This window comes from Anguilla anguilla, chromosome 3 (assembly GCF_013347855.1).
Source record: "Anguilla anguilla isolate fAngAng1 chromosome 3, fAngAng1.pri, whole genome shotgun sequence".
Taxonomy (NCBI): Eukaryota; Metazoa; Chordata; class Actinopteri; order Anguilliformes; family Anguillidae; genus Anguilla; species Anguilla anguilla.
In genome coordinates, this window is record NC_049203.1 from 41,158,882 (window position 1) to 41,182,059 (window position 23,178).

At 38.1% G+C, this 23,178-nt stretch overlaps 2 protein-coding genes across 2 annotated transcripts; both read right to left on the reverse strand.

Moving 5' to 3' along the window:
* Window positions 1–3,989: 3,989 nt before the first annotated feature.
* Window positions 3,990–8,515, reverse strand: LOC118222859 (protein FEV). Its single transcript, XM_035408758.1, has 3 exons — window positions 8,405–8,515; window positions 7,815–7,886; window positions 3,990–6,426 (listed from the first exon to the last, which is right to left on the reverse strand). Exons 1-3 carry the CDS (start codon window positions 8,451–8,453, stop codon window positions 5,888–5,890), a joined length of 660 nt encoding a protein of 219 aa, XP_035264649.1. The 5' UTR covers window positions 8,454–8,515; the 3' UTR covers window positions 3,990–5,887.
* Window positions 8,516–16,619: 8,104 nt separating this feature from the next.
* On the reverse strand, window positions 16,620–19,697 carry LOC118223973 (beta-crystallin A2-like). The gene is made up of 4 exons (XM_035411100.1): window positions 19,540–19,697; window positions 18,543–18,684; window positions 17,961–18,103; window positions 16,620–17,224 (listed from the first exon to the last, which is right to left on the reverse strand). The coding sequence occupies exons 1-4, from the start codon at window positions 19,695–19,697 to the stop codon at window positions 17,077–17,079; spliced, it is 591 nt and encodes a 196-aa protein (XP_035266991.1). The 3' UTR covers window positions 16,620–17,076.
* Window positions 19,698–23,178: the final 3,481 nt, after the last annotated feature.

Below are 23,178 nucleotides of genomic sequence, written 5' to 3' on the forward strand. Positions count from 1 at the left end.
AGGGGACTTGAATGGACATGACTCCACTGATTGTGTTCTTTACTGTTGTATGTGCCTTAGGAAATAGTTCCAAGTTAAAATATTAAATGTATTTTACTGAGCCCTAAACAGGACACAGGGGAAAAGAAAACATAAAAATACTCAAAACAAATCTTACAAAACATTTAACCTGATGAATTGACTTCATGGCTGTCTCTTGGACAGAAGCTAGGAAGTTAGTTTTAACTAGCGACTGGCAAATGAAAGTGTTGTTATTTTGACTCAAGTGATTGCTTAAATTTTTATCTATTATTCAGCTGATGATTGTGACATTAGCTACAGTACTTAGCATGCTAATACTGTAAGATAATGTTAATAACACCACTGATCAAAAACCTATTGCTTGCTTACTAGCTAGCTTGATATCTAGCGGGGATAAGCCTGCAGTTCTTGGCTAACAGGGTTGATGAACTGTCTTCATGGCTATCTCCTGAAGCTAAGAAGCTAGTTTCAATTAGCTACCGATACGTTCCCTTGCTTCTGTCAGTGTTCCAGGAGACAATCATGTAGACAATAGGTAGCAAACTAGTTGTAACTAACAATATGATAGATTTGCTAGTCTCTAGTTAAAACTAGCTTCCTAGCTTCTGTAGGCCTAAGTGTTCCCAAAGATAGCCATGAAGACAGTTCATTGACCCTGCTAGCCAGGAACTGCAGGTGGAAGGTCTCGTAGCGTTATCCCTGCAAAGAAGAAAACTAGCAAGCAATAGGCTTTTAATCTGAGGTTGCTATTTTTAAAGGCATATTTCAAGGATTTTTACCTTGAAAATATTATAAAATAACCATACAACCATCCCTTTAGGGCCTCTGTACACACCTGTATTTGCGTTCAATTCTTTTTTCTTCCAAATGAATCTCACTATTTTTCTCATGAAAACCAAAAGCTTTTATACAAACAGTTCCATTTGTGCAAGTGTAAGCCCTCCATGCCAGTAGTGCTTCAGAAGATTGTAATCGATCAATAAATGCAGCTCATCCCACCTCTCTTAATCACTCCAACAATGCAGCAGTATCACACACACACATACACACACAAATACGTACACGCACACCATCTCTGTTCTGAATTAGACATAAAAATATCAAGAGCACCTTCAATGGACTTGACTTCCAGAGCTTGAAGCCTCATTGGAGTAAATCAATAACTGTTGAACGTTTGATGTTGGTCAATTATATAATCACTTAAAAGCAGCTGATGATTAATTCTACTGTGAAATCTTTCACACCTTGTGTCATCTTATGTGACATTTGCAGTTTGAAATTCATGATATTATTAGCATTATTCTTTGTAAACGACTCCATGTTAGCAAGAGTGACAGACATAGTTGTCAATAATCCTGTACTGAGGAGTGTGGCACATTTCTGCTAATCTCTCCCGGTCTCCTCTGGGAAAAGGTCAGAAGACTGTTGCCATAGTAGCAGTGTATAAAAACTAGATCCCTGATATGGTAGGCGGGGGGAGAGCACCACCTTTAGTGCTGCTTGTCACTGCAATATAAACAAATGAGTGCAAATGAGAACAGAGAGGAAGCCCAAAGAACATGCCATTCTATATAATTCTATTTTACGATCATGAAGACATGATACTTGCTAATGGATGAGATTAAATGTCATGGTGTTAAGAATAAATTTGCAGTTGAATAGTCATAAATGTGCTGCTTTGTTTAACAGAGTCTCTATTTGTCAACCAAATCCACATTTTTTGCTTTAAAAAAATCCACCCCAAGCACTTGTGGTTGCAGCAGTGGTTGAGTGTGTTGATGTGGTGGTAATTGTAATTTTAGTTGAGATTGTAGTAGCAGTCGTGGTTCTTGCTGGACCAAGTAATTTGAATGAGAACAATTTTGTCAAGAGTGCATTATAAATGAAGTTATGATGATGATGATGATTCTTGTTATTCTTTGTGCTGTTGTTCCTAAATATAGTCCTTGCGTTAGTGGTGGTGGTTGAGGCTCCATTGTCATGGTTGTGTTTGTTAGCATGGCTATGGTAGTTGTAGTTGTTTTATCTGTTTATTGTTTTGGAAGTGCTGTTTGTGGTCATGGTAGTGGTCATTAATGTGGTGCTGGTTGCAGTGGTAGACACATTTGTAGCTGTGGTGCTGTATATATGGGGGATGGTCACAGGATTTGAAATGCAGCTCAGGGTCTAAAAGCAGAGGAAAGCATTGCTATTGATAGAGGAGCCAGGTCTCTGGAGGCTTTATTGAGATTCAAGTCACACACTGTGTCCCTTTATCTACCCCTCAATGCAGACCCATACTAGAGGCATTAGTTACATCTCATACATAGATAGTGTGCACCTTCACCATTCATGAATGCCTCTCCACACACTACCCAGATGTAGCTGTTAGGATGTTTCATGAAAAGCCAAGCCCAGAAATCTTTGTTTGGGTCATTCCATCAAATGAATGGAACCTTTTTCACGTGTGCTCATTGCCTGATACCACTTTTTTATTTCTAGATTGTTTTAAGTAAAAACAATAAATGTACGAGTTATATCTTCCTAGGTATAACATATGACCATCTGTGTCATATCACTGTTCACGTATACTATGTATCAAGGAAGAATATATAGGGGAATTAGATTCAATGCTATGTTGAATATGTTGTAGTCACACACTGATGTTCCCACTGATGATGAAGGGGATTGAAAGGTAAAACCACAGCCTGTACTGACTTAGCGCTTGTAGCAACAGTAGCAGGTAAGAAGGCTGGCCAGAGAAGGTTTACACAGGACTAAGTACTCAATCATTGTATGTTCTAACGGAGGAAATGTAACACTTGAAAGGAAAGAGCTCCCTCATGTGGTTTATCTAAGATCACATCTGCAGAATGACACACAAACACAAAACAGTTGGTAACACTATATATTTACTGTAAAAATTCAACTCGATCTACAAAATTACAATCTATCTTCACATGTTCAGTTCTCCAAGAAAGTAAAATGTTAGTAAGGGCTGTCTTCACATTGAATGATTCAAATTCAAGTCTATTTCATGAAAAGTAAAGAAATAAGTGTTCTTACTCTGGAGTCAATCAATTGATGCAATTTACCAATGTATTTTATTCAAACTGTGGATGAAATTGATTCAACAATGGAATCCAATGCAATATGCAATTACAGAGATTGCAGAATATTGTATTTTTTTTTTTTTACAACAGACCTCAATATTTTACAATAATTACCCACCCTCTTAAAAGGTAAATAATACAGACCTGCTGTGTAAAATTATTTAACAGTGGTTACAAATGGTTAAACATTGAACAGAGGCGTGAAATGCTTTCTAAATATTAATGGAGATGAATAACAAATATTTTTTGCAATAGTGTTTTCCTCATACACTGAAATGGTAAAACACATTCAGGTGAACCACAGGCTATTTTTCAATTAAAGAAACAAATACAACAGCCATCACAATAAAAATTAAAATTTCTTGTTAAAGGTAACATGGAAAACTTTGAAAGTGAAATTAATAGCAGAATGTTTCACAATATGCCAGTTCATGTCATTTATATTACAATAGAATATTCTATGTCCAGTATTTATGTGTTGTGATATCTGATGTTACATATGTTTTTTCAGTCATTGTGACCATCAGGCATGCACAGAGATTCAGATGTGATGCAGAGATCAGATGTGCCATTGGCATGCATACTACAAGCTGACTTAATTTCCTACATGTAAGTAGTAAACCTGGAAGGCTTTATCTCACCTAACGGAACACCTGGGGTTACACATGATAATGGAAATTGTACTATGCAGCCAAATCCCACAATATTACAACCATAAAGCAGAGGTCAGATGATCATAATCCATACAATTAACAGATAGAGTTTATTATTATTTTAATTTTTTTACTAAAAACCTCAATATATTTATATAACCTTTTGCGTAAATTACAGTACTGTGTGTGTGCGTGAGAGTGAGAGAGAGAAAGAGCGGGGAGAGAAAGAGGGGTACAACTATAATAATAATAATAATAATAATAATAACTCCAGGGGCAGATTAACGACTACTATAAACTTACCAGAATTTAAAAAGATTCACGACTGTAAAATATTTTCGTTGGCGTTTCTAATATTTCCCATCTGCCGTACTCATACTCTAATCACCAGAGGGTGCTGTAAACACAAATTAACTAGAGCTCTTGTCTCGGGAATATTGGCTTGCTTAAAAAAATAGAAATTCAAGCTGGCATAAACACTATGATTGCAATGGTAATAGATTCGGTATTTCTTAGAATGCGTGATAATATTGTACAGTACAGGCAGTAGAACATTGAAAATGTCTAATGAAATGTTCCACTAAGTGACAGGCGGCAGTACAATGTTGAGATATCAACCTTTCGCTGCTCATTGCATTTCAGCAGCCTACGTTGAATCTTCATTTAAATAAGAGAAAAATCTAAGTAAAGCCAATTTTAGGTCTAATATCTTTTCATCAATGTCCTTTTTGAAAAAGCTATGATAAAAAGGATGAATAGGGCACAGTTGCTACGAATGTAACGCATCGTAAATGTAAGAAGAACAAAAACTTTTTGTACAATGCTGCTACAGTAGCCATTTCAACTTTGTGAACACGCGCAATTCAGACCTCTATGGCGTGCCAAAAGAATGGAGCGATTAGACAATTTCGTGGGAAATACATCTTTTTGAGCGAGGTAAGTAAAAAGCTGTCGAAGTAACTTTCGGATAAGAGGAATTATTTAGGCCAACAAGTATTCGAATCATACATCATTTTAAGCAGTCATCCGTCCTTGAAAGGTTGGTATGTTAGATGTTATCTGAAAAGTTAGAATGTTCCCGTTTGCGTAAATGTAACCGGTGTTACAATTATGTCGCCTTTGAGATGCTATAACAAACAATGTGCCTTTTTGCTGTTATATCTTTACAGAATGGCATCTAAAGAGAAAACGAGAGGGTTGGTACCCAAGGTCATGCAGAGGGCTTCATATCTGGAGATTAGGGACAATAGATAGTGTTGAAAACCAGCTACATGTAGTGTCCTTTTGGGGAGACTTCAGCCATTTTAAATGGTGTTTCATATTTATTAACATTATTTTACTTAGCATCATCTTTTGGATGCTCCAAGTAGAAACAGCTGCCGAGTCACAGGTATTTATAATAAGCACACACCAGGTTGGACTGTATGGTAGGCTATTTGATTTGTGAAAGCTTACATGGGTGTTAAGAAACAAATAACAGGCGATTTCCTCGTGGATTTGGATGGTAAGTTATGAAGATTCTTGTGTGTCAATGTTTACGCACAGTCATTTTTCATAAATAAAGCTAGCCTGATATCAGACAGAATTGTCAACTCGTTACACTCCATTTCCATCTTCAGTCTGACATTGCAGGCTGCAGTGGGCGGATTCAAAGGTCTGGACCCAGGCAAGAATAAAGCCCCATAATCTGTGGATGTGGCTTATCTCACGTCACCGTTAGAAATGTGTTTCCTTGAATAAAATTAGTATGTGCAAAAAAAAAAAAAAAAAAAAAAAAAAACCTCCATACGCACATTATAGGTCGTTTGCATTTACTGTTACAATTATTTCGCCCGTGTCCACTAGGTGGTATGAATGTAACATCGGACTGCTTGTAGCCAGCTTTGGTTGAAATTGTATTCGACTCGATTAAGTTACGAACATAAATGAAACGTGTAATGACTACTGTCAAAGCTGTTAAAGTAAAAATGTCATCGTGCTGGGCTAAACATTTTATGAGTAAATAAGAAAACTGTTACATTCATAGCGACTCTCCCCTAAAACAGAAGTTTACCCATTTGTGCGAGAGAGAGAGAGAGAGAGAGAGAGAGAGAGAGAGAGATTATACACACACATCAACGTTCAGTTGTAGTGGTTATTTATATTATTCAAATTGTTTATATTGTTGACACAGCTGATATGTGACGCAGACACAGCACCAAACGGTCCTGTAGGCTGCAGGTTGTGGCTATGGTAAAGAGTCGGTGGAGAGCCCGGCCAGTACGAGAACCCAGATGGCCCAACGCCTGGAGCGACGAGGTTGAGCTTTGAAATCCCTGAAAACGGGATGGGAGCGAAATTGCTCTGGAATTTATAGAGAGCGTGTTCAGTAGAGGAGGGTTGGCACACCTGGGCCAGGCCGTGGAAATCGAACTTGTACGCATAACGTTTTCCGTGGACCTTAGTCATGATATTTTTGTCGTAGTAGTAACGGAGCGCGCGACTCAGCTTGTCGTAGTTCATGTTGGGTTTACTCTTCCGCTCGCCCCAGCGTCTGGCCACTTCGTCTGGGTCTATGAGCTTGAATTCCCCATTAGTTCCTTCCCAGGCAATACAGGTTATGTTGGAGCTGTCAGACAGGAGTTCGAGTAGAAACTGCCATAGCTGAATTTGTCCACTCCCTTGTATCCAAAACAGGAAAACAGGAGATTCATGACGTTTAAGTTTCAATTTTTTTTAAAAACAATCAATATGACTCTTCATTTAGCAATATAAAGTTAAGCGCGCTGTATGATTTATCATTATATCCAATAGCCTATTTTGTCCTATTTCGTGGTCATTATGTTAGATCGTCATTACGCAAAGTAATCTGATCCACAGCATAATCGTGGTCTGTGTTATAACAATGACTTTCGCTGAACGCGAAAACCAGTAAATACGGATATAGGCTATGCTCGATAAATATTTACTCACGGCGAAAAACAAATAGCCTACCACGTCAACGTCAACTACAGTAATACCAAAATATATTTGACTGAGATTATCGAGCTGTCTGAGTATGTTGCAGGTGTTAGAGCGATGCCTTATTTGCATAATAATAATAATAATAATAATAATAATAATATCTCTAACTTCTCGAATTGTATCCTATGTTTACGGCGCTTCGGTGAAAGTTGCATTGTATTACATTGACAGTGCTGTCTCTAATGACAGTTTATGAAACGTGACCTTTTTGTAAAAATGAATTGGACGAAACTCCCGATTTCCTTCAGTTAAAAGAATTAGGTTCGTGATACCTAGTGTAAAATGGCAATTAATCTTTAATTTCAAATCTTCCTTCTGAAAGACGTAAAGGTTTTCTAGAGTCTACATAGTAGAATTATACCTAATGATGTTAACTAAACTACGGAGTGTCTTGCTCTTAGCAAAAAAGTAGCCTACTAATTAATCAGTCACCGGTTCATGACACAGAGACGTGCTTGGACCTATGGACATTACAGTATAATTTCCAGGTGTTGAACGGTTAATTCATCAGGGCGATTTCTTTGCATGTAGCTTGAACATTATAAGTGATAATCTTTCAGTTGGCTTTTTTATTCGCACATGTACATCCAGTTCTGACACAATCCACGAATAAATAAACAGCCTACTAAATGAATTTCATGTGATGTTTTGGAAAAATCTTGATAAACAATCACAATAAACAAGGCGACATAGGATATTTTTCACGACTGTAGATCTGCTAGGCCCACATAACGGTTTTTTAAATATATATATTTGACTTATTTATAATAAACGTGCAAACTTGACTTTAGTTTACAATTTTTCAGGTGTTTAATGATAAGATTTCCACAAGTGAAATGTTATTAGGAATTTTGAAAACGTTTTCCCAAATAAACAGTTTTTCAAAAATGAAGTAGCCTAACTGAATGTACAATTGGGCTACAATAAAATTTAAATTATTACCGCCATCTTATTGTAATATATTGTATATACCCTGGTAAAAACGTACTAGCATTTAAATGTATTATATAGACTACAATATAAAATGTTCAAGCATTCAGCTTACCTTTCTGTACCCCGGTATTAATTGGATTCCAGGACGAACTTTTCCCTTCTTTTAATAAATTTTCTGTTGGATCTGAAATGAAAAAATATATATTTTTAAAGTTAAATTGAATACAGTTTTCTGTTACAGCATCTCATTTCATAAATGATCTGTCTTACAGAAGTAATTTAATATAGGTCCTCTATACAAGTAAAGATTATTCTGTAATGGCGTCACAGTAGCCTAATCCTACTCTATTTCAGAATTACAGTTCATGACAGTTATTAATGCCGAAGTGCACTATTAGGATACGCAGAGTATTTTAGAAACAGCGTCTTAGCACTATACAGTTTGTGTCCCGTTTCGGTGTTAGCCTAATGCATTTTCAGTTTTTGTCCCGCGCTTCACTGGTGAAGCCAGGAAACGCGTTCAGGAAAAGGGAAATCCGATTTCCGACAAAAGATGAGAGGTGTTCCTGTCGCAGTCTGAAACAGCAAAGCTACCGTCCGTGAACGGTCAGTGTAGCATCTGAAGCCTGAAGCCTTTTCTTTGTTTATAGAATTGTTTTGGTAATCGTATACCCAAATTTGAGAGAAAAACGTCTCGTATACCTGAGAAATACATGTTAAACATGAGGTTTCCTCCACAGTTCGCCTTCATTGTGGCTGTTTGATCAGAAAGGGCCGATTTTCATTCTGGGGCGCGATTTTTATTAAACTTTATCTCAGCCCTATCATCTGGAATAAATGTGAAACAGATTGAAGTTTCCAGGCAACAGTCACTATAGCCCCATCTCTGAGACAATATTCAGACAGCAATTTCCTTTGGTGCATTGCTTTAATTAAAAGAGCAATTTACCTCTGTCATCCCTCCCTGTCCTCACAATAATAAGGTTCCGATAGAAATTCTGCCTTATCAATCCACCATCGGGGTTTAATAAAGTTTACGCGTTAAGATCGGAGTTTCTATGGAGAATTGGAGTGTTTGACATGGAAACCCGCATAGATCCGCTCAGTTTTCCGCCTTTTTAACTCTTTGCAAACAAAACCTTCCGGCTCGTATTCAGGTAAAATATTTACCACTGAAATCACGCTTCAGTGCTTCTTACAAAACGATGAAAGCGCTTTTAGAGGCCTAGCACTTTATCAACCCCGATCGAAGCAAAATTACCGTACTGACTTGAAGCCATATGTTTAAGAAACGCTAAGTAATTGGTATTTGAGAGAAATGTATCTATAACAACATGAAATCCCCGATTATCTATATTTAATTCGCTTATATATCCCGGAAGTGCGACGATTTCTTATCGGAAAATTGCACAAATTTCACGTGTGATTTTTATGTGAGGAAATTTAATTATACGCCATACAACACTAATTAATTATTTGCCGATCGTTTTCGCCTCATAACAATTGACCCTTATGAAGCGAATCGTGATCTTGGCTAAATGTAGTAGCCTATATTGGTTTTATTCAACACGTTGTTAAACAAAATAGTTTATTTTTGTATTTATGACACTTTTGGTGTCACACTAATGGTATTTTAGTGCTCTTTCTTAACACTCTAGCTGTAGGCCTGTTTCCTGTTTATTGATAAATCAATCACCAGACTAGGACCTGTTAACAATCAATGAACTTTTAGTTCATGGTTATAGTTTAAATGCTGTCATAAATTGTCTGTTTAGACTAAAGCCATATCTTCAGTGTTTCAGCTCTGTTAAATAAATGCATTTGCAATTCTGTCATATTACTACCAATATCGTCCTACTGCGTCTGTTTTGTTTTTTGTTTTTGGTTGCTGTTTGTGCACCCTATGTATTTGTGCATGCTCTGATACCTGTATTGTAGATAAGGTGGTCCATTGAAGGTAGACCTACTGTATATTTTTATATAGCAGGCTGCAGTATTTGGTATGAACCACCATGAAAATTCAATATCCAGAGAATCAGTTGTGACGTCTATGCTTTAGAGTTCATTCAAGTCATCCCAAAGGAATTTTGGGGGAAATCAATTATATTTATAAAATCAATCATTCCAGGCAGCAGATTTACATAATGCATTCTAGATCAGGGGGTTTCAACTTTTTCTGATCCAGAGATCCTCACACAGGCCCAAATGCATCCTGGGGACCCTCATCATATGTTAATAAAAGGGTTTATACTAAGACATCCAGGGGAATTCTGAATCTGAATTGTGTAAGACAGGAAGGTGTGTGCCTAAAATTAACCTTATTTCTAAATCATTCCTGATCATGTTATATTTTGAAAGTTTGAATTTGCAAAGTAAATATTTACATGCAGTGTTTGACATGTGTGTTACTAATGCTACAGCTATCTGCTCAAGTCTACATTACCGGACAAACCACATAGTTCCATCTTTAACAGTCATTCTAAACTGACTCAAATATTCATTTAGCTGCAATATGATGATCCAATTTTCATCTTGTTCTTATGTCTTTTTCTTTGCTGATTATAACGATAATAAAGAAAAGCAGTCAGATCTCTGTTTTTGGGGTTAGTTTTTGGGGTCCACTATAATGCAATTACACCATGCCCACATGCAGAATATATTTTTTCTCTCAGCTGAAAACTGTCACCGCAAGTGCTTCTTGCCATGGTAAGAATCGGTTGACCACTTTAAACATAGCTGCAGGCATTGAAATGAAATGTTGTATTTCATTTGGCCAATTTTTTCTTAAAGATTAGTAAGAATGAACTTATATGAGACTGTGTAGGTTGTTCTGGCTTGCAGCGACCAGAGCATGGCAGGGTGTGGCAGCCAGCTGACACAAGGATTCAGCAGTGAATGTAGACTCTTGATCTGACTATATAGCTTGGTGGTTTCACACCAACATACAGTACTACTTATAGCAGTGGCTACCAAGCCTGTTCCTGGAGATGTACTGTCCTGTAAGTTTTTGTCTCAGCCCTAATTTGACACACCCGATTCTACTAATTACAGCTCAACAAGTCCTTTAACTGAATGAGCTGTGCTTTGTTAGGGTTGGAGTGAAAACCTACTGCACAGTATATCTCCAGTAAGAGTTGGGAATCACTAGCTTGCAGCTACTGCTCACAACTCGCTTTAAGCCTAGCTAATAGATAGAATAACCTGTTCCCACTACTTATACACCCAAGCATAGCCTCTTCTCCTCTACTCTGCTCCACTTCCTTATTTCAGAGTCACTCTTTGTACATGCAGCTTCTACAGTACTACTGCTCTTAAATACAATAGTTACAATACTTCAATATTATGTTTCTCAATAGTGTACTTGTATGATGCAAGGTGATGATACTATTATAGTTTTAGTAAGCCCTATTTGCATGTTGTGATTTATGCATATCTGTACCGAGGTATTCTGTCCCACTGGTAACATGTGTTCCATATCTTCTGAGTTTAGAAATAGAACTATTAAAGGAAGACTAGACGAAAAGGTGCATTTACATTATGCAACAGCTCAAATGAATCAAAGTAATGGATTAGCGCGAACGGGATGGTCTAATCGTCAAGTTTTCAGCAATAATTTTAACGTTTATGTTTTATCGTATATAATTTAAAAGATGCCATAAAGCACATCATACACTATTAAGCCAGCTGAACGAGGCAGGTCCTGAAATTCGTTTGAGTGTAGTCTGTCCGGTAGAGTAGCTACAGTGCAGTGCCCGGTGAGCATACAGCCCCCAGCATTTTTCTGTAGCCTACCATCAGCGTGACTTACCTGTTTGTTCACGGAAGGTTACGGAAGAGGTGGCGAAGTTTTGACCGAAAATTGTTTAGGTTTTTCACGCAACATATTGATTTGTTAATTATTGCAATTCCTTGAATACGTGTATTGCTTGGGGGTACAAGCAGTTCAGAGCTATTGTATATCACAAAATAAATTGTGATTATTTGAATCAATACTCGATTAGATTTGAATGCAGTCCGTAATTGTTGCAAAACACAAATCAACAAAATGAAAACAGCTCTTGATCGTGTGATTGATAATATTTTGATCAACTGAATGCACTCAGCCAGAGACAACCCGTTCAAAGAAGTCAGGTTGGCCTGTTAATTATCATTTTTCTGCATTATTCCAACGTACATTTTCCACCATATGATTTGTCGCAAAAATCTCCAAAAGCATGGGCCCACGTTTTGCTGGTCAGGGACGGTCTTCGGATGAATTGCTGTAGATGTTCATTAGGTACACACTGTAGGATTATAACGTCTGTTTTTATTTTAGGTGGATTAAGCCAAAGATTTGTTAGAAAAGATGAATAGACTATTTAATACAAACATAGAAAGATCACATATTCAGAAAAGAAATCACGACACTTATCACGGACATGCTTTATTTATTTATTTTTGCCAAATTTGGTCTATTGTGTACTGCATGTTCTAAAAATCCAGTATAGTCTATCGTTGTATATAGAAGTCTACAGTCTATATGGTATTATATCACTTTTCAGGTCTTAATTTTCTTATGATATTAAACGATCTCTCTAGCCTTCTACTGTTGTAGTTACAATTAAGACTTATCAATCAAGTGATTAGAATTCTAATCAACATCCCCGAAAAAATTCCAAAGTAATATTTTGTGCACTCATACCCAAGTGATATTAAAATAAAAGCAGCTGTTGCAATATTTCTTCTTGTAATATTTCTTCATCGGTCGTGTTCTCGGAATGGCGAGAGTAAGATAAAGGCAGAACAGAAGATAAGGCGAAACAGTGATATGATTTCTCCTTAAATATTATGAAATTCATTCTTATCGGTTGTACTCAGCACAAGAGAATAAATGAACATTATTATTCTGGCTGATCTTGCTCTGTGCACTCAGTCCTGTCTAAAATTTAAAATTAAAATAAATTTTGCACTGCGTATGACTAGGCTATATATATATATACTGTGTGTGTGTGTGTGTGTGTGCCATACACATGCTAGTTTATTTCAAATTTTACACAGGACTGAGTGCACAGTGCAAGATTATGTATACCTGATCCTCGGACAATAGGACAAGAAAGGAGGAACATGCGTTTTTAAGATCCTCCCACACGTCGCAGTGCCCGTTGTCCTGTCGTTGTCTCCAGCGTCCCGGACTTGCTTTAGCTGCCTGTGTATTTTAACCTATCGCAGGCAACTTAAAACAAGCCAGGAATGCAAGATAATTCCGAATTGTATTTGACGATTAGACATTAGATGTATTTGCTGTAATGTACATACAGTAAGGTCGACGGACTGATTTATATCCCGTTAACAGTATGTTCTCACAATTAACTTATTTCTGTGTTTCTAACATGCTGACCTCCTTGTTCACGTTCACAGAAGAGACGTCTAGTGACACACTTGCAGATTTAACAATTGCGGTATTGGTTATACAGTTTGCGAATTACCATATATTTCACTCTTAATAGCCAAAACAGTTTTATTCCGATAGCAATTTACAGTGATCTAGAGCCCGTAAATGAGCTACAGAATTAGCTACACGCTTTGTTTTTTGTTAAGTTAACCCTGAAATAATGTATGTCCAACAGTCCAAAAGTGATAAAGTGTACTCTATCACAGTCAAGTATATTCTGTCAGAGGGCATTTAACACTGATCATTTTACAGTGTATCCACGTGAACCACAGAAACTGTCTATCAAGCCACCTGCTGCATAGAAAAAAATAATTTTTCACCAAAAACATTTTAATAACAAATCACATAGGCTATGCCATTATATACGTTACTGAAGCATCGCCTCAGGCATACAATTATATGGTGTACTCAAATCTGTATCCATTAACGCTACCACACTTACCTCTATATGCTTTCAAATAAAATAAATAAAAATAATAATACAAATTCCTCCCCCTGCCCAACGAACAGCGCGGCTTCAGTAGAGCCTGTTAAACGGCTTCTGTTCTGCGCTCCTGTTTTAATCTGTCGTGGTAGACGAGTCTATTTGTGAAAGGTGTGTATAGTTGAACATTTATCAGGAGATCCTGGTCAGGGTGTGGAAACGTATTTTTGCAAATTCATACAGTTGTTACTCAAGTCGGTATGTGGGTGTGTGGAGTTCAGAGTGGACGGACAGAACCGTTCCCCGAAAAGGACACGGATCCCAAGCAGGATGTTAGCGCGTGACTCTAAACGAATACGTTGTGAATCCGGTAGGCTAACTGCTGTTACTGTAACAAACAATACACACCCGCGGGCGCTTGAAAATTGCGGTCAAGCTATCTCCAAAATTTTTGTGCGCAAACATATACGCAACTACATGCGAGATTACGGTACCAGAGTCACGTGTTGCGTTTGCTTTGAACGAAATGGTTCATATAGAGTAACAGGCGAGGCTTGTACAAAGATATTTCTCTTTATCTCTGAATCTTTAACCTTTCGCCGTCCACAATTGTACGGATATTTTGTTTTAATTTTTTAAAGAACGTTTAATATTATGTATTAGGCTCACTTCTTAAACCTGGTTATTTCCTTTTCAAAAAAAAAAAGTGAAATGAATATTTGAAAAAAATTTTAAATGTATTTTTTTAAAATTCAATTTTAAATGAAAAAATAATAGAATTTTCTTATTGATTGCCTAAAATATATCCTCAGTTGCTGGGATACTACTAATTATTATTTATTTATTTATTTATTTATTTATTTATTTATTTATTTATTTATTTATTTATTTATTTATTTATTTTAAATGGGGCATTTATTCACTATGTATATAGTTAATGTTACTAACTATTTTAAATTGAGACTTGGTAAAGCCAGGAAATTAAAGAAGTGTCTGCAATACAGCACTTAAGTTGAATCATATAATATATGTCAAAAGTAGGTAAACTGAAGAGCAGGGGATTTGAAAGAAATAATTTGATGATGGAACATTAAATTTTCTATAGGAAAAAACATTTACAATCCAACCGCAATATTTGACCCATGTAAATAATTCAAATGAAAATATTTGTGCTAAACATCATTTGGACCGTACAATAGTCCTGGCCAGGTGTTAGTAACCTCAAGATGATATAGTTTTACCATGGACGTTTTGAATAGCAGAACATCAAATAGATGAGCAGTTGTCACACTATTGCAGTTTACAGGTGAACACTGCAAGGGTATCATATTGGAAATAGACACCAAATCAAAAAGTTTGTTCAAACCAGTTATGAATCGGATAATAGGTCTGTCTTTGTGTAACGAAACTGAACACAATATGATTTTTCTCTGAGGTTTTTAAAAAATAATTGAGCATCAATTTTGGTAACTATTGAAGTTTACTGGTGAACATTGCTAAAGGTTGGAGATGTTGGAGATATTATAACTTCGCCTATCAAAATGTTTGTCACAACCAACACTATTGTAAGGAAACTGAATATCATATGATTTTACTCATATGAGGCTTTTAAATAAATGAGCATCAGCTTGGTATCTTTTGCAGTTTACAGTGGAAAATTGTGGGTACCACACTGGAGATCATGACTTCACCAAATCAAAAGGTTTGTCCAGATCAATTCTTTAAATCATATTTTAGTAGTCGAGTGTAATGAAACTGAGTATAAGATAATTTTACTGTAGACATTTTTAATAAATGAGCATCAAATGTGGAACCTTCTGTTGTGTGAAAGGGGAAACTTGCTTAGGGTATCATATTGGAGATCAGATAGTTTTTTTAGTTTTTTTATTTGGTGGCTATCTGATGTCTGATAGGGTACCATAAGCAATGTCCCCCCCTTTACACAGGAAAAGCTCATTTTTATAATTTTCTGCTCAGTTATTAAATATGTTCACATTAAAATAATCTAATATTCTGTTTCCTAGGATACACCTATTATGTTATTATGGCATTGGTTTGGACAAGACATTTGGTTTGGTGAAGTTAATGGGCCTCCAAATGACCCTTGGCAATTTCCACCTGTAAACTGGAGAAGGTACCAACTTTGATGCTCAGACATGAAAACTTCCTTCAGTGAAATGACCTTATATTGAGTTTCCTTATTCTAGGGCAGTATAAGGAAGTGTATTAAAATAATCCACAGTAAAATAATCTGATATTGAGTTTCCTTACATTAGGCCACACCTATAATAGGATTTAAGTTTTTATTGGAGAAAACGTTTTTCATTTGCTGGAGTTATAAGATTTCCAATATGGTAAGCCGACTTGTTTCTGTGTCCACGACCCATTTCATTGACCACAAAATCAACACGAGACTTCCGTACCGTAATCTTTCATGTACGTACAAACTAAGTGGCGATGGCTGGACCGTCGTTTTAATGGCTTGACCATAGTCTTGAACTTATCCTAAACTACGAAATGTTTGCTTAATATTCAAAAACCGTATTCGATACCCACTACATCCTCATTTACGCAAGTGTTGCTTAAAGTTATTCAAATTATTTTCTCTTTTGTCTATTAAAAGGTAGCGGTATTCCGAACGACCCTGGCCATCAATGACAGCATCATGTTGGAGTTTAAGTGACCACACTAGATTTCCGGCAGGCTGAAAGATGTATGACAATTCACTTCTTAAAGTTCGTCACGATACGGAAGTGAAACCTTAGGGAGTTTCAGGACCGCGGACAGTTCATTGTTGAGAAAAGGTTATTTGTGTGATTTTGCCAAATATAAGAATCAACAGAATTTCGATGAATTTGTGGTTTCAGCAACCACAAGTATTTCGTGGTTGATGGTTGTTTGTTTCTTGAGTCTAATATTTATGGAAAATAATGATGTTGTAATGCAGTCTTTGCAGAAACCTTTGGCTTGGCATATATATAGCATAGGATACACAGCATCTATAACATCGTGAAGACAAATAGTAGAAACACTAACAGTGGTGATCTCGAGCTCTTGTTTATTTGGTAATAAAGTACAATCTGACAGCAACAATGTACATCCTATTTCTAACATGAACAAAAGGCTGCATCAAGTTTAAATCCTCTCATGGTACGTTTTACCAACAACGCAACCTTTCTTCATCAGTTTATACAAAGAATAGACTATATATGCTTACTACAAACTAAAAATATTCCAAATAACTCATATATGTATTCATTTTGATTTAAAAAATGCTTAAACATGGTTTATTCATTTATAAATAAATGAGGACTGCTTATTTTACGGTTCTACCACAGGCTATCGGTGTAAAGTTTATCTGGCAGGTCCGTATCTTGGGCATCGGAGGGAATTTTCAAAAGCAAGGAATGGCCACAAGCACTCTGTTCCATATTTTGAATCAAGCCTTTATTGCCTAGTTTAATACAAGTCATACCATGATAGGTACATGATTGCCCTGATGGAAAATATGAGGTGGACTTAGTGTTGAATCCTGCGAATAGACTGGACCTGATTGGTGTGAGCCTGCGTGCTGTACTCCATGTAGTTTCTGTACTCCCCTTGGTGTCTGTCTCTTTCCAGGATATACTGGTATCCACGGTAACCGGGGAACTGATAGGCCACCCAGCTGCAAAGAGAGAGAGGACATATTCTCTCAGAAATCCACAGATAAACAGGAGTTGTGTGGCTCTGACATTCTTCTATCAGGAGGCTTTGTGTAAATCAGAAATCCATCAATGAGCAGGGCTTCTGTCACCCAAAAATCAACCAGTCAATAGGATTTGTGTGATGACGTCGCTCCTTAGAAGGAGACTACATACATTCTAGAACTGCTTCCTTATCCTGAAATCCCAGCCAAAAAAGACTAACAGAGTAAAGACAAGACAAGCCATGCCATCGCGTTCTACTAATTCTGCAATATGATAAACCTGACTGGTAGATCACAAGGGCCCTGGACAAATCAAATGTTTTTCTTTGATACATTGACCTAAATGCAGTACATTTTTATGTAAGATTGCAAGATTTCAGAGCCCAATATGTTAACACAAATGAAGAAAATATTGAGTGAATTGCTATGTTCCTCATGTGAGTTCAAACCTCAGGTTTAAACCCCTAGAACACAGAACTGCATTACAACTGGAACAGAATCTGTGCAATAAAGATTAGCTTTTCCAGTTGTAATATAGTTCTGTTGGATGGGGGTTTAAACACCAGCTAAGTGTGCTACAGTTGACCCAGTGATGTTATACAGCCAATATATTATTTAATAATAGAATGCCTGTACTTGGCACCCATTGATGTTTAAAATATGAAACAACCAAAAGAAGTCCTCAGCAGGCCTTCAAGATGGATGTTAAACTTACGCTCCTGAATTGATTTTTATTGAAGGAACTTCTTTGTTACACCAGCCCATAGCCTGCAAGGAGGGGTAGTCATCGCACATTTCAAACTTTCGTCCCTGGAAGTCTTGGCACTCATATAAAGTCACCTTACTGTCACTGTGTTTCTGTGGGGAAAGAAGTTCTTGGGTCAGAAGACATAGTCACACATTGTCACTGCAGCAATGTTTGAGTATGCGCAAATTTTGCATGTCAATCAAAGCCTTAAACAGACGTGTATATTCATATTTGTGAAAGTACTATGTAACTTGGAAATAACCCATATCTTTTTTGAAGGTAATCTACAAACATATTTTTTTATTGAAAAGAAGAGTATGTGGACATATAAAAAGCCATGGGAATTTTGGGATTATTAGTACCATAAATAGGCAGAACATAGACATAGCATTGTGTTGCATCTTTTTAAATAAGAACATCAGTAAAGTAAACTTCTTAGTAACAGGGTTGACCGACTGTCAGCATCTCCCTCGCCTGTCCTTGCCAGTTAATATGCATTTGGTCATGGTTTGTCACAATAACAAGGTTTTGTTTTTCATGGCCACTTACAGCACATTTGACGGGTCTGAAGGAGAGTAAGTGCTCAGTTCTGTAGCCGCTGTTCCCACTCCAGGCCTCAAAGCAAGGATAGTCTCCCTTCTCCAACATAAACTGTTGTCCCTGGAATTCAGGATACTCATACCCCACCCAACTGAAAGTGAGTGTGTGTGTGAGAGATAGAGAGAGAGAGAGAGAGAGAGAGGTTCTTAGCATGACCATTATGAATGAGGACAGGCATGGAACTCCTTATAATTTTTGACCCGGTCTGTAGCATTATGCAGCGAGAGAGACAGATTGAGCGAGTTGGAGTAAAAGAGGGAGACATGTCGAGAGAAGGTAGACAATAGAATGAAAATCCCTCCAGTGAGGAATACAATGGCACAAGCAAGCGCAGTGCACACTGCCTTTCACTTCTCTGTACTATTCAACTATCCAAATTATCTATGTCTCACTGTGGGCCTTTTCAGACTACTGGGGCCCATTAAACTTCCATGGGATTCTATTTACACCTCCAGGGGCTTCTGTGTCTGTTCCTAGTTCTCAGTGGGAGAAAAAAAAATCTAACGAAAGAATGGCACAATCACCAGCCCTTAACTTAACAGCATTGTTCCCATTAAAACAGTAGTTGACTTTAACACTACAGTAGCACATGTCTTCATTAATAACAATTAATAGCAATGAATAGCATCTGTAACTATCAATACTATTCGATTAGAGCTGTACAATAAGAATTATGTGTGTTTCCTGCATGTAATCTTTCTCAGAAATTGTATGAAAATGACTTGAGGAGTTACCCAAAGACACTGATCAACGATGACAAACAAAACATTGTAAATTGTATTAAGATATGCATTTGAGAAAAGCATGCTGGTACAGCAAAAATTTTCTGCTGTACTCAAAATAGGGCACTGCATATAATTTGCTTCCACAGGCTCCTGGTCACTAGTCTGCAATCAAAACCCCAGACAGCTACCCCACCACCTTAAAATGGATAGAATGGACTTACGGGCCGTTCTCCACCTTGATGGAGCGTATCTTTCGGAAGCCCCTCTCCATGATGTTCTGACACTCCAGTATGAACTCGCAGCGCTTGCCCTGGAAGTTCTCCTCCTCCCAGACAGTTATCCTGAACTGCCCCATCTGCTCCATCTGCTGTGGGTTCATGGTTGCGGCTGCCACCGTTCTGGCTCCTGAGTGTGTGTGTGTGTGTGTGTGTATGAAGGGGGGGTGGAGGATGAGTGGGATGGAAAAAACGCTGAGGATCATTCACTCAAACATGTTTGATGGGCATGCATAGTAAAGATTGATTCCTGGGCACGGGGAGCGCCCAATTGCATTACTGGACCAGGCGTCCACGTCCAATTATCTGCAAGAAATGAGTGGTTTCCTGGCTTTGATGTGATGTCTTGCTTTCATACTCAGTGCTCAGAAATTAGCTGTTGACATTTTACTGCGGCAGTGCGATACTTACGTACTGAAGTGGGACAGATCCAGTGAAATCAATGTCAGGGACCGGCAACTTGCCAGAACCTTTATAGCGCCGGGCCCCCCATTTAGTGCAGAACTTGCACAACCTCTGCAAACTCAGCAGCGACCTGCTGAAAGGGTGCATTAGGCTGCCCCATTGTGGGCTGGATTAGTTACACTGACTCATCAAAACAGCGCGCGGAGCCCTGCACTTGACTGACAGCAGCCCACAATGCCAGGCGGACTGACACAACAGTTTGATTGGCGCGCGTGGACAAAGGTGGCATTCCATCAGATTAACCTCAGAGGCAGCCTTGAGGGTGGCCGCTTGGTGGGGCAGCCACAGCAAAACATTTCCCAGTCCTCACCTATGGGAGGTGTCACCTTAAATGTGATCAGGGAATCTGCCAAAAATGGCCCAAATTTGTCTGTGGCCACCAAGGAATTGATGGACACGTATACAAAAGTGGACGTACTCCTATCGGCTATTTCTGGACAAGGCTTGATTAAAAACAGAAAAACGCTAGCATAAAATATTAAACATTTAAGTTTAAACTGCATTTTAAAATCGGTTCTCTTGTTGACCCACAGAAGTCCTTGTGTTCTCTCTTGATGTCGTTTTCATATGTTGCTCTGTATGCTTATTTACACCCCCCTGAAATTCTGCACCCCCAGATTGATTGGCTGTTTACATGCACATGCACGTTCTTAGAGACAAGTCTAGAACTGCTGGGGTCTCAGTCTTCAATTCAGATCTTTCTATGGCTCCCGCCTTTGCTTGCTGTTGAAACCACCAGTGGATCCCTTTGTCTCTTTGTGCTGTGTTTGTATTTATGTTGTATTGTTATGTGTTTTAGCTATCCATGGAAAATTTGAGCCTTTCACCTTTTGTGTGGGAGTGTGAACATGCGTGTTGGAGCAGGGTGGTGTTGTAGATTTTTCATTTTCCTAAAAATATACATTGTCCTCTTAGACTGTAGTGGATGGAAATTCGACATGGTTGCCGGTTCACATCATGGATGGGCCAACAGTAAACATCCAGCAGTATAAGTGGGTGTGAAATCTAAGCTGGATATGCATATCTGATAATCAAATGAATAATATATCATATATCAATTGCCTGCATTGTGAGATGTTACAATGCTGCAGACTCAATACAACATGTAAGGAGTTTTGTTGCTTTAGTAGTAGTATAACAAATTATGTTATATTAGTGGTGTGAGACTTTATTCATTTAGCCATTTTTGACAACAAAAATGATTTTCTTTCGTTCATGGCAAAATCTGTTGACTCTTAGCATGAAATCACAATATTAATCGTAATACCTGTCTCAAGCACCATCTTGTGGTGTGAGAGTTTACTGCAATGGCTGTTGAAAATGGATCAAGCATTGGGCAATGTTTTGTATTTAACTTAATTTCTGACTGTTCAGGCAAATTTTTTTATCAGCTTTTTTTTTCATTTGATATTTCTGTTTAGTTTAGTTTTTTCCTTTTCTTGTTTACTCAGATTGCACGAATAAAGCATGAGGCTTGGTTTGGGCCTTCAAAAACGATCCACAGCCAAGCAGAAACTGTCACATTTTCAGGCAAAGCAACTGGAAAAGCGAGCAGGCTGCCTTCAGGCCTCCAGCAGGGTGCCGGCGTGTTTGCCCTGGGTTGGGGTGATTAAGTTTGTGTTTTTGTTTGCCTGGCCTGTCAGCTGTGCTGTTGTGTGCTATTGAAGTTTTGAGGAACACCACCCTCTTCAGACTTCACACAATGCATTGTGTGAAAGGGTGACGTGTAGCTTGGCGATGCTCGTTTCTCCAGCGACATGTTATTTATGTCCGTCACACAGAGGGGCTGGGAGAAAAGAATATCAGAAACTAGGCACAGGGGGGGTTGACGTGCTGAGTAGTGTGGGTGGGTATGAGAGTCAGACTAAAGTGACTTGACTCCATCTGTAGTAAGAAACTGTTGACACTTATTATGCTCCCTGTGTTATTAATTTAATGCATGAATACATATTTTCAACCGTTTCTTCTTTGACCATCTCTGGCCACTCGCTGTTTGAACAGTTGTCTGTCTGTGCTTAGAGGAAGCTGCCTGTGTGGGTTCTCTCTGTACCGTATGTCTGTGCCAGTGTGGGTTGACCTATATGACGAGATGGCAGGGTGCGGCTTTATCGTGTTCACCTGGTGTTCTCGGTTATCCCATTCAAATGATTGGATTTCTCAACAACGTGTGAACTTCTCATTTCACTTGGAAATTCTGCTATCCTCATTTACATCCTACATTAACAGAACCTTCGGAAAGCTCACAGCTCTACTTTGAATTCTTATCGTTGCTTCACAGACATTACAACAGGTTCTAATTCTTCATTTCCGTGTTCACTAGTTTTTGTACGTCCAAATGAATGTTCTCTCATTTACCTCACTTTAATATTATTGTTCAAATTCCACAATAATATAAATTTTTAATGTGCAAGAGTACCATCAACCATTCCATCTGCAGTTGTGTCTATTCAGGGCTGAGTTGAACAACTGACTGTGCCATTAAGGTGTGCTGTTTTCATGTTGGTTGTGGGAACAGCTGGTTGGGGTTGTCCCTGCTGAAAGCAGTGTAAACAGCAGCTGTCAGCAGCCAGAGCAAACATATCAGCCTGCTCACTTTACTAACACTCTAACAAGCCTCTATCTCTCTGTTCATCACACAAATTATTGTCCTATGGATTTAAACCATGAAGTCTGCGTGTGTACGTGTGTATTTGTGCTTGTAGGTGTGTCTGTGTGTTTCTGTGAGAGTGAGAGTGTGTATGTATTTGTGGGTGTGTCAGAGAGTGTGTGTATATGCTTGTTCGTGTGTGTGTGTGTGTGTGTGTGTGTGTTGTCCCACTGCTTTCAGCAGGGACAACCCCAACCAGCTGTTCCCATAACCAACATAAAAACAGCACACTTTAATGCCACAGTCAGTTGTTTAACTCAGCCTTGAATGTTCTTGAGGGTGAAAGAGAGAGAATGTGTTTGTGGGTGTGTGTGAGTATATTTTACGTGTGAGAGAGACAGAGAGAGTGTGTGCTTCTGTGTTTGTGTGTCTGCGTTTATTTGTGCATTAGGCATGCTTGCTGTCAAACGCCAAAGCCTCCATGGTAACGGGGGTCACTGCCTTCTGCACTGAAATACTTTCTCTGAAATGTT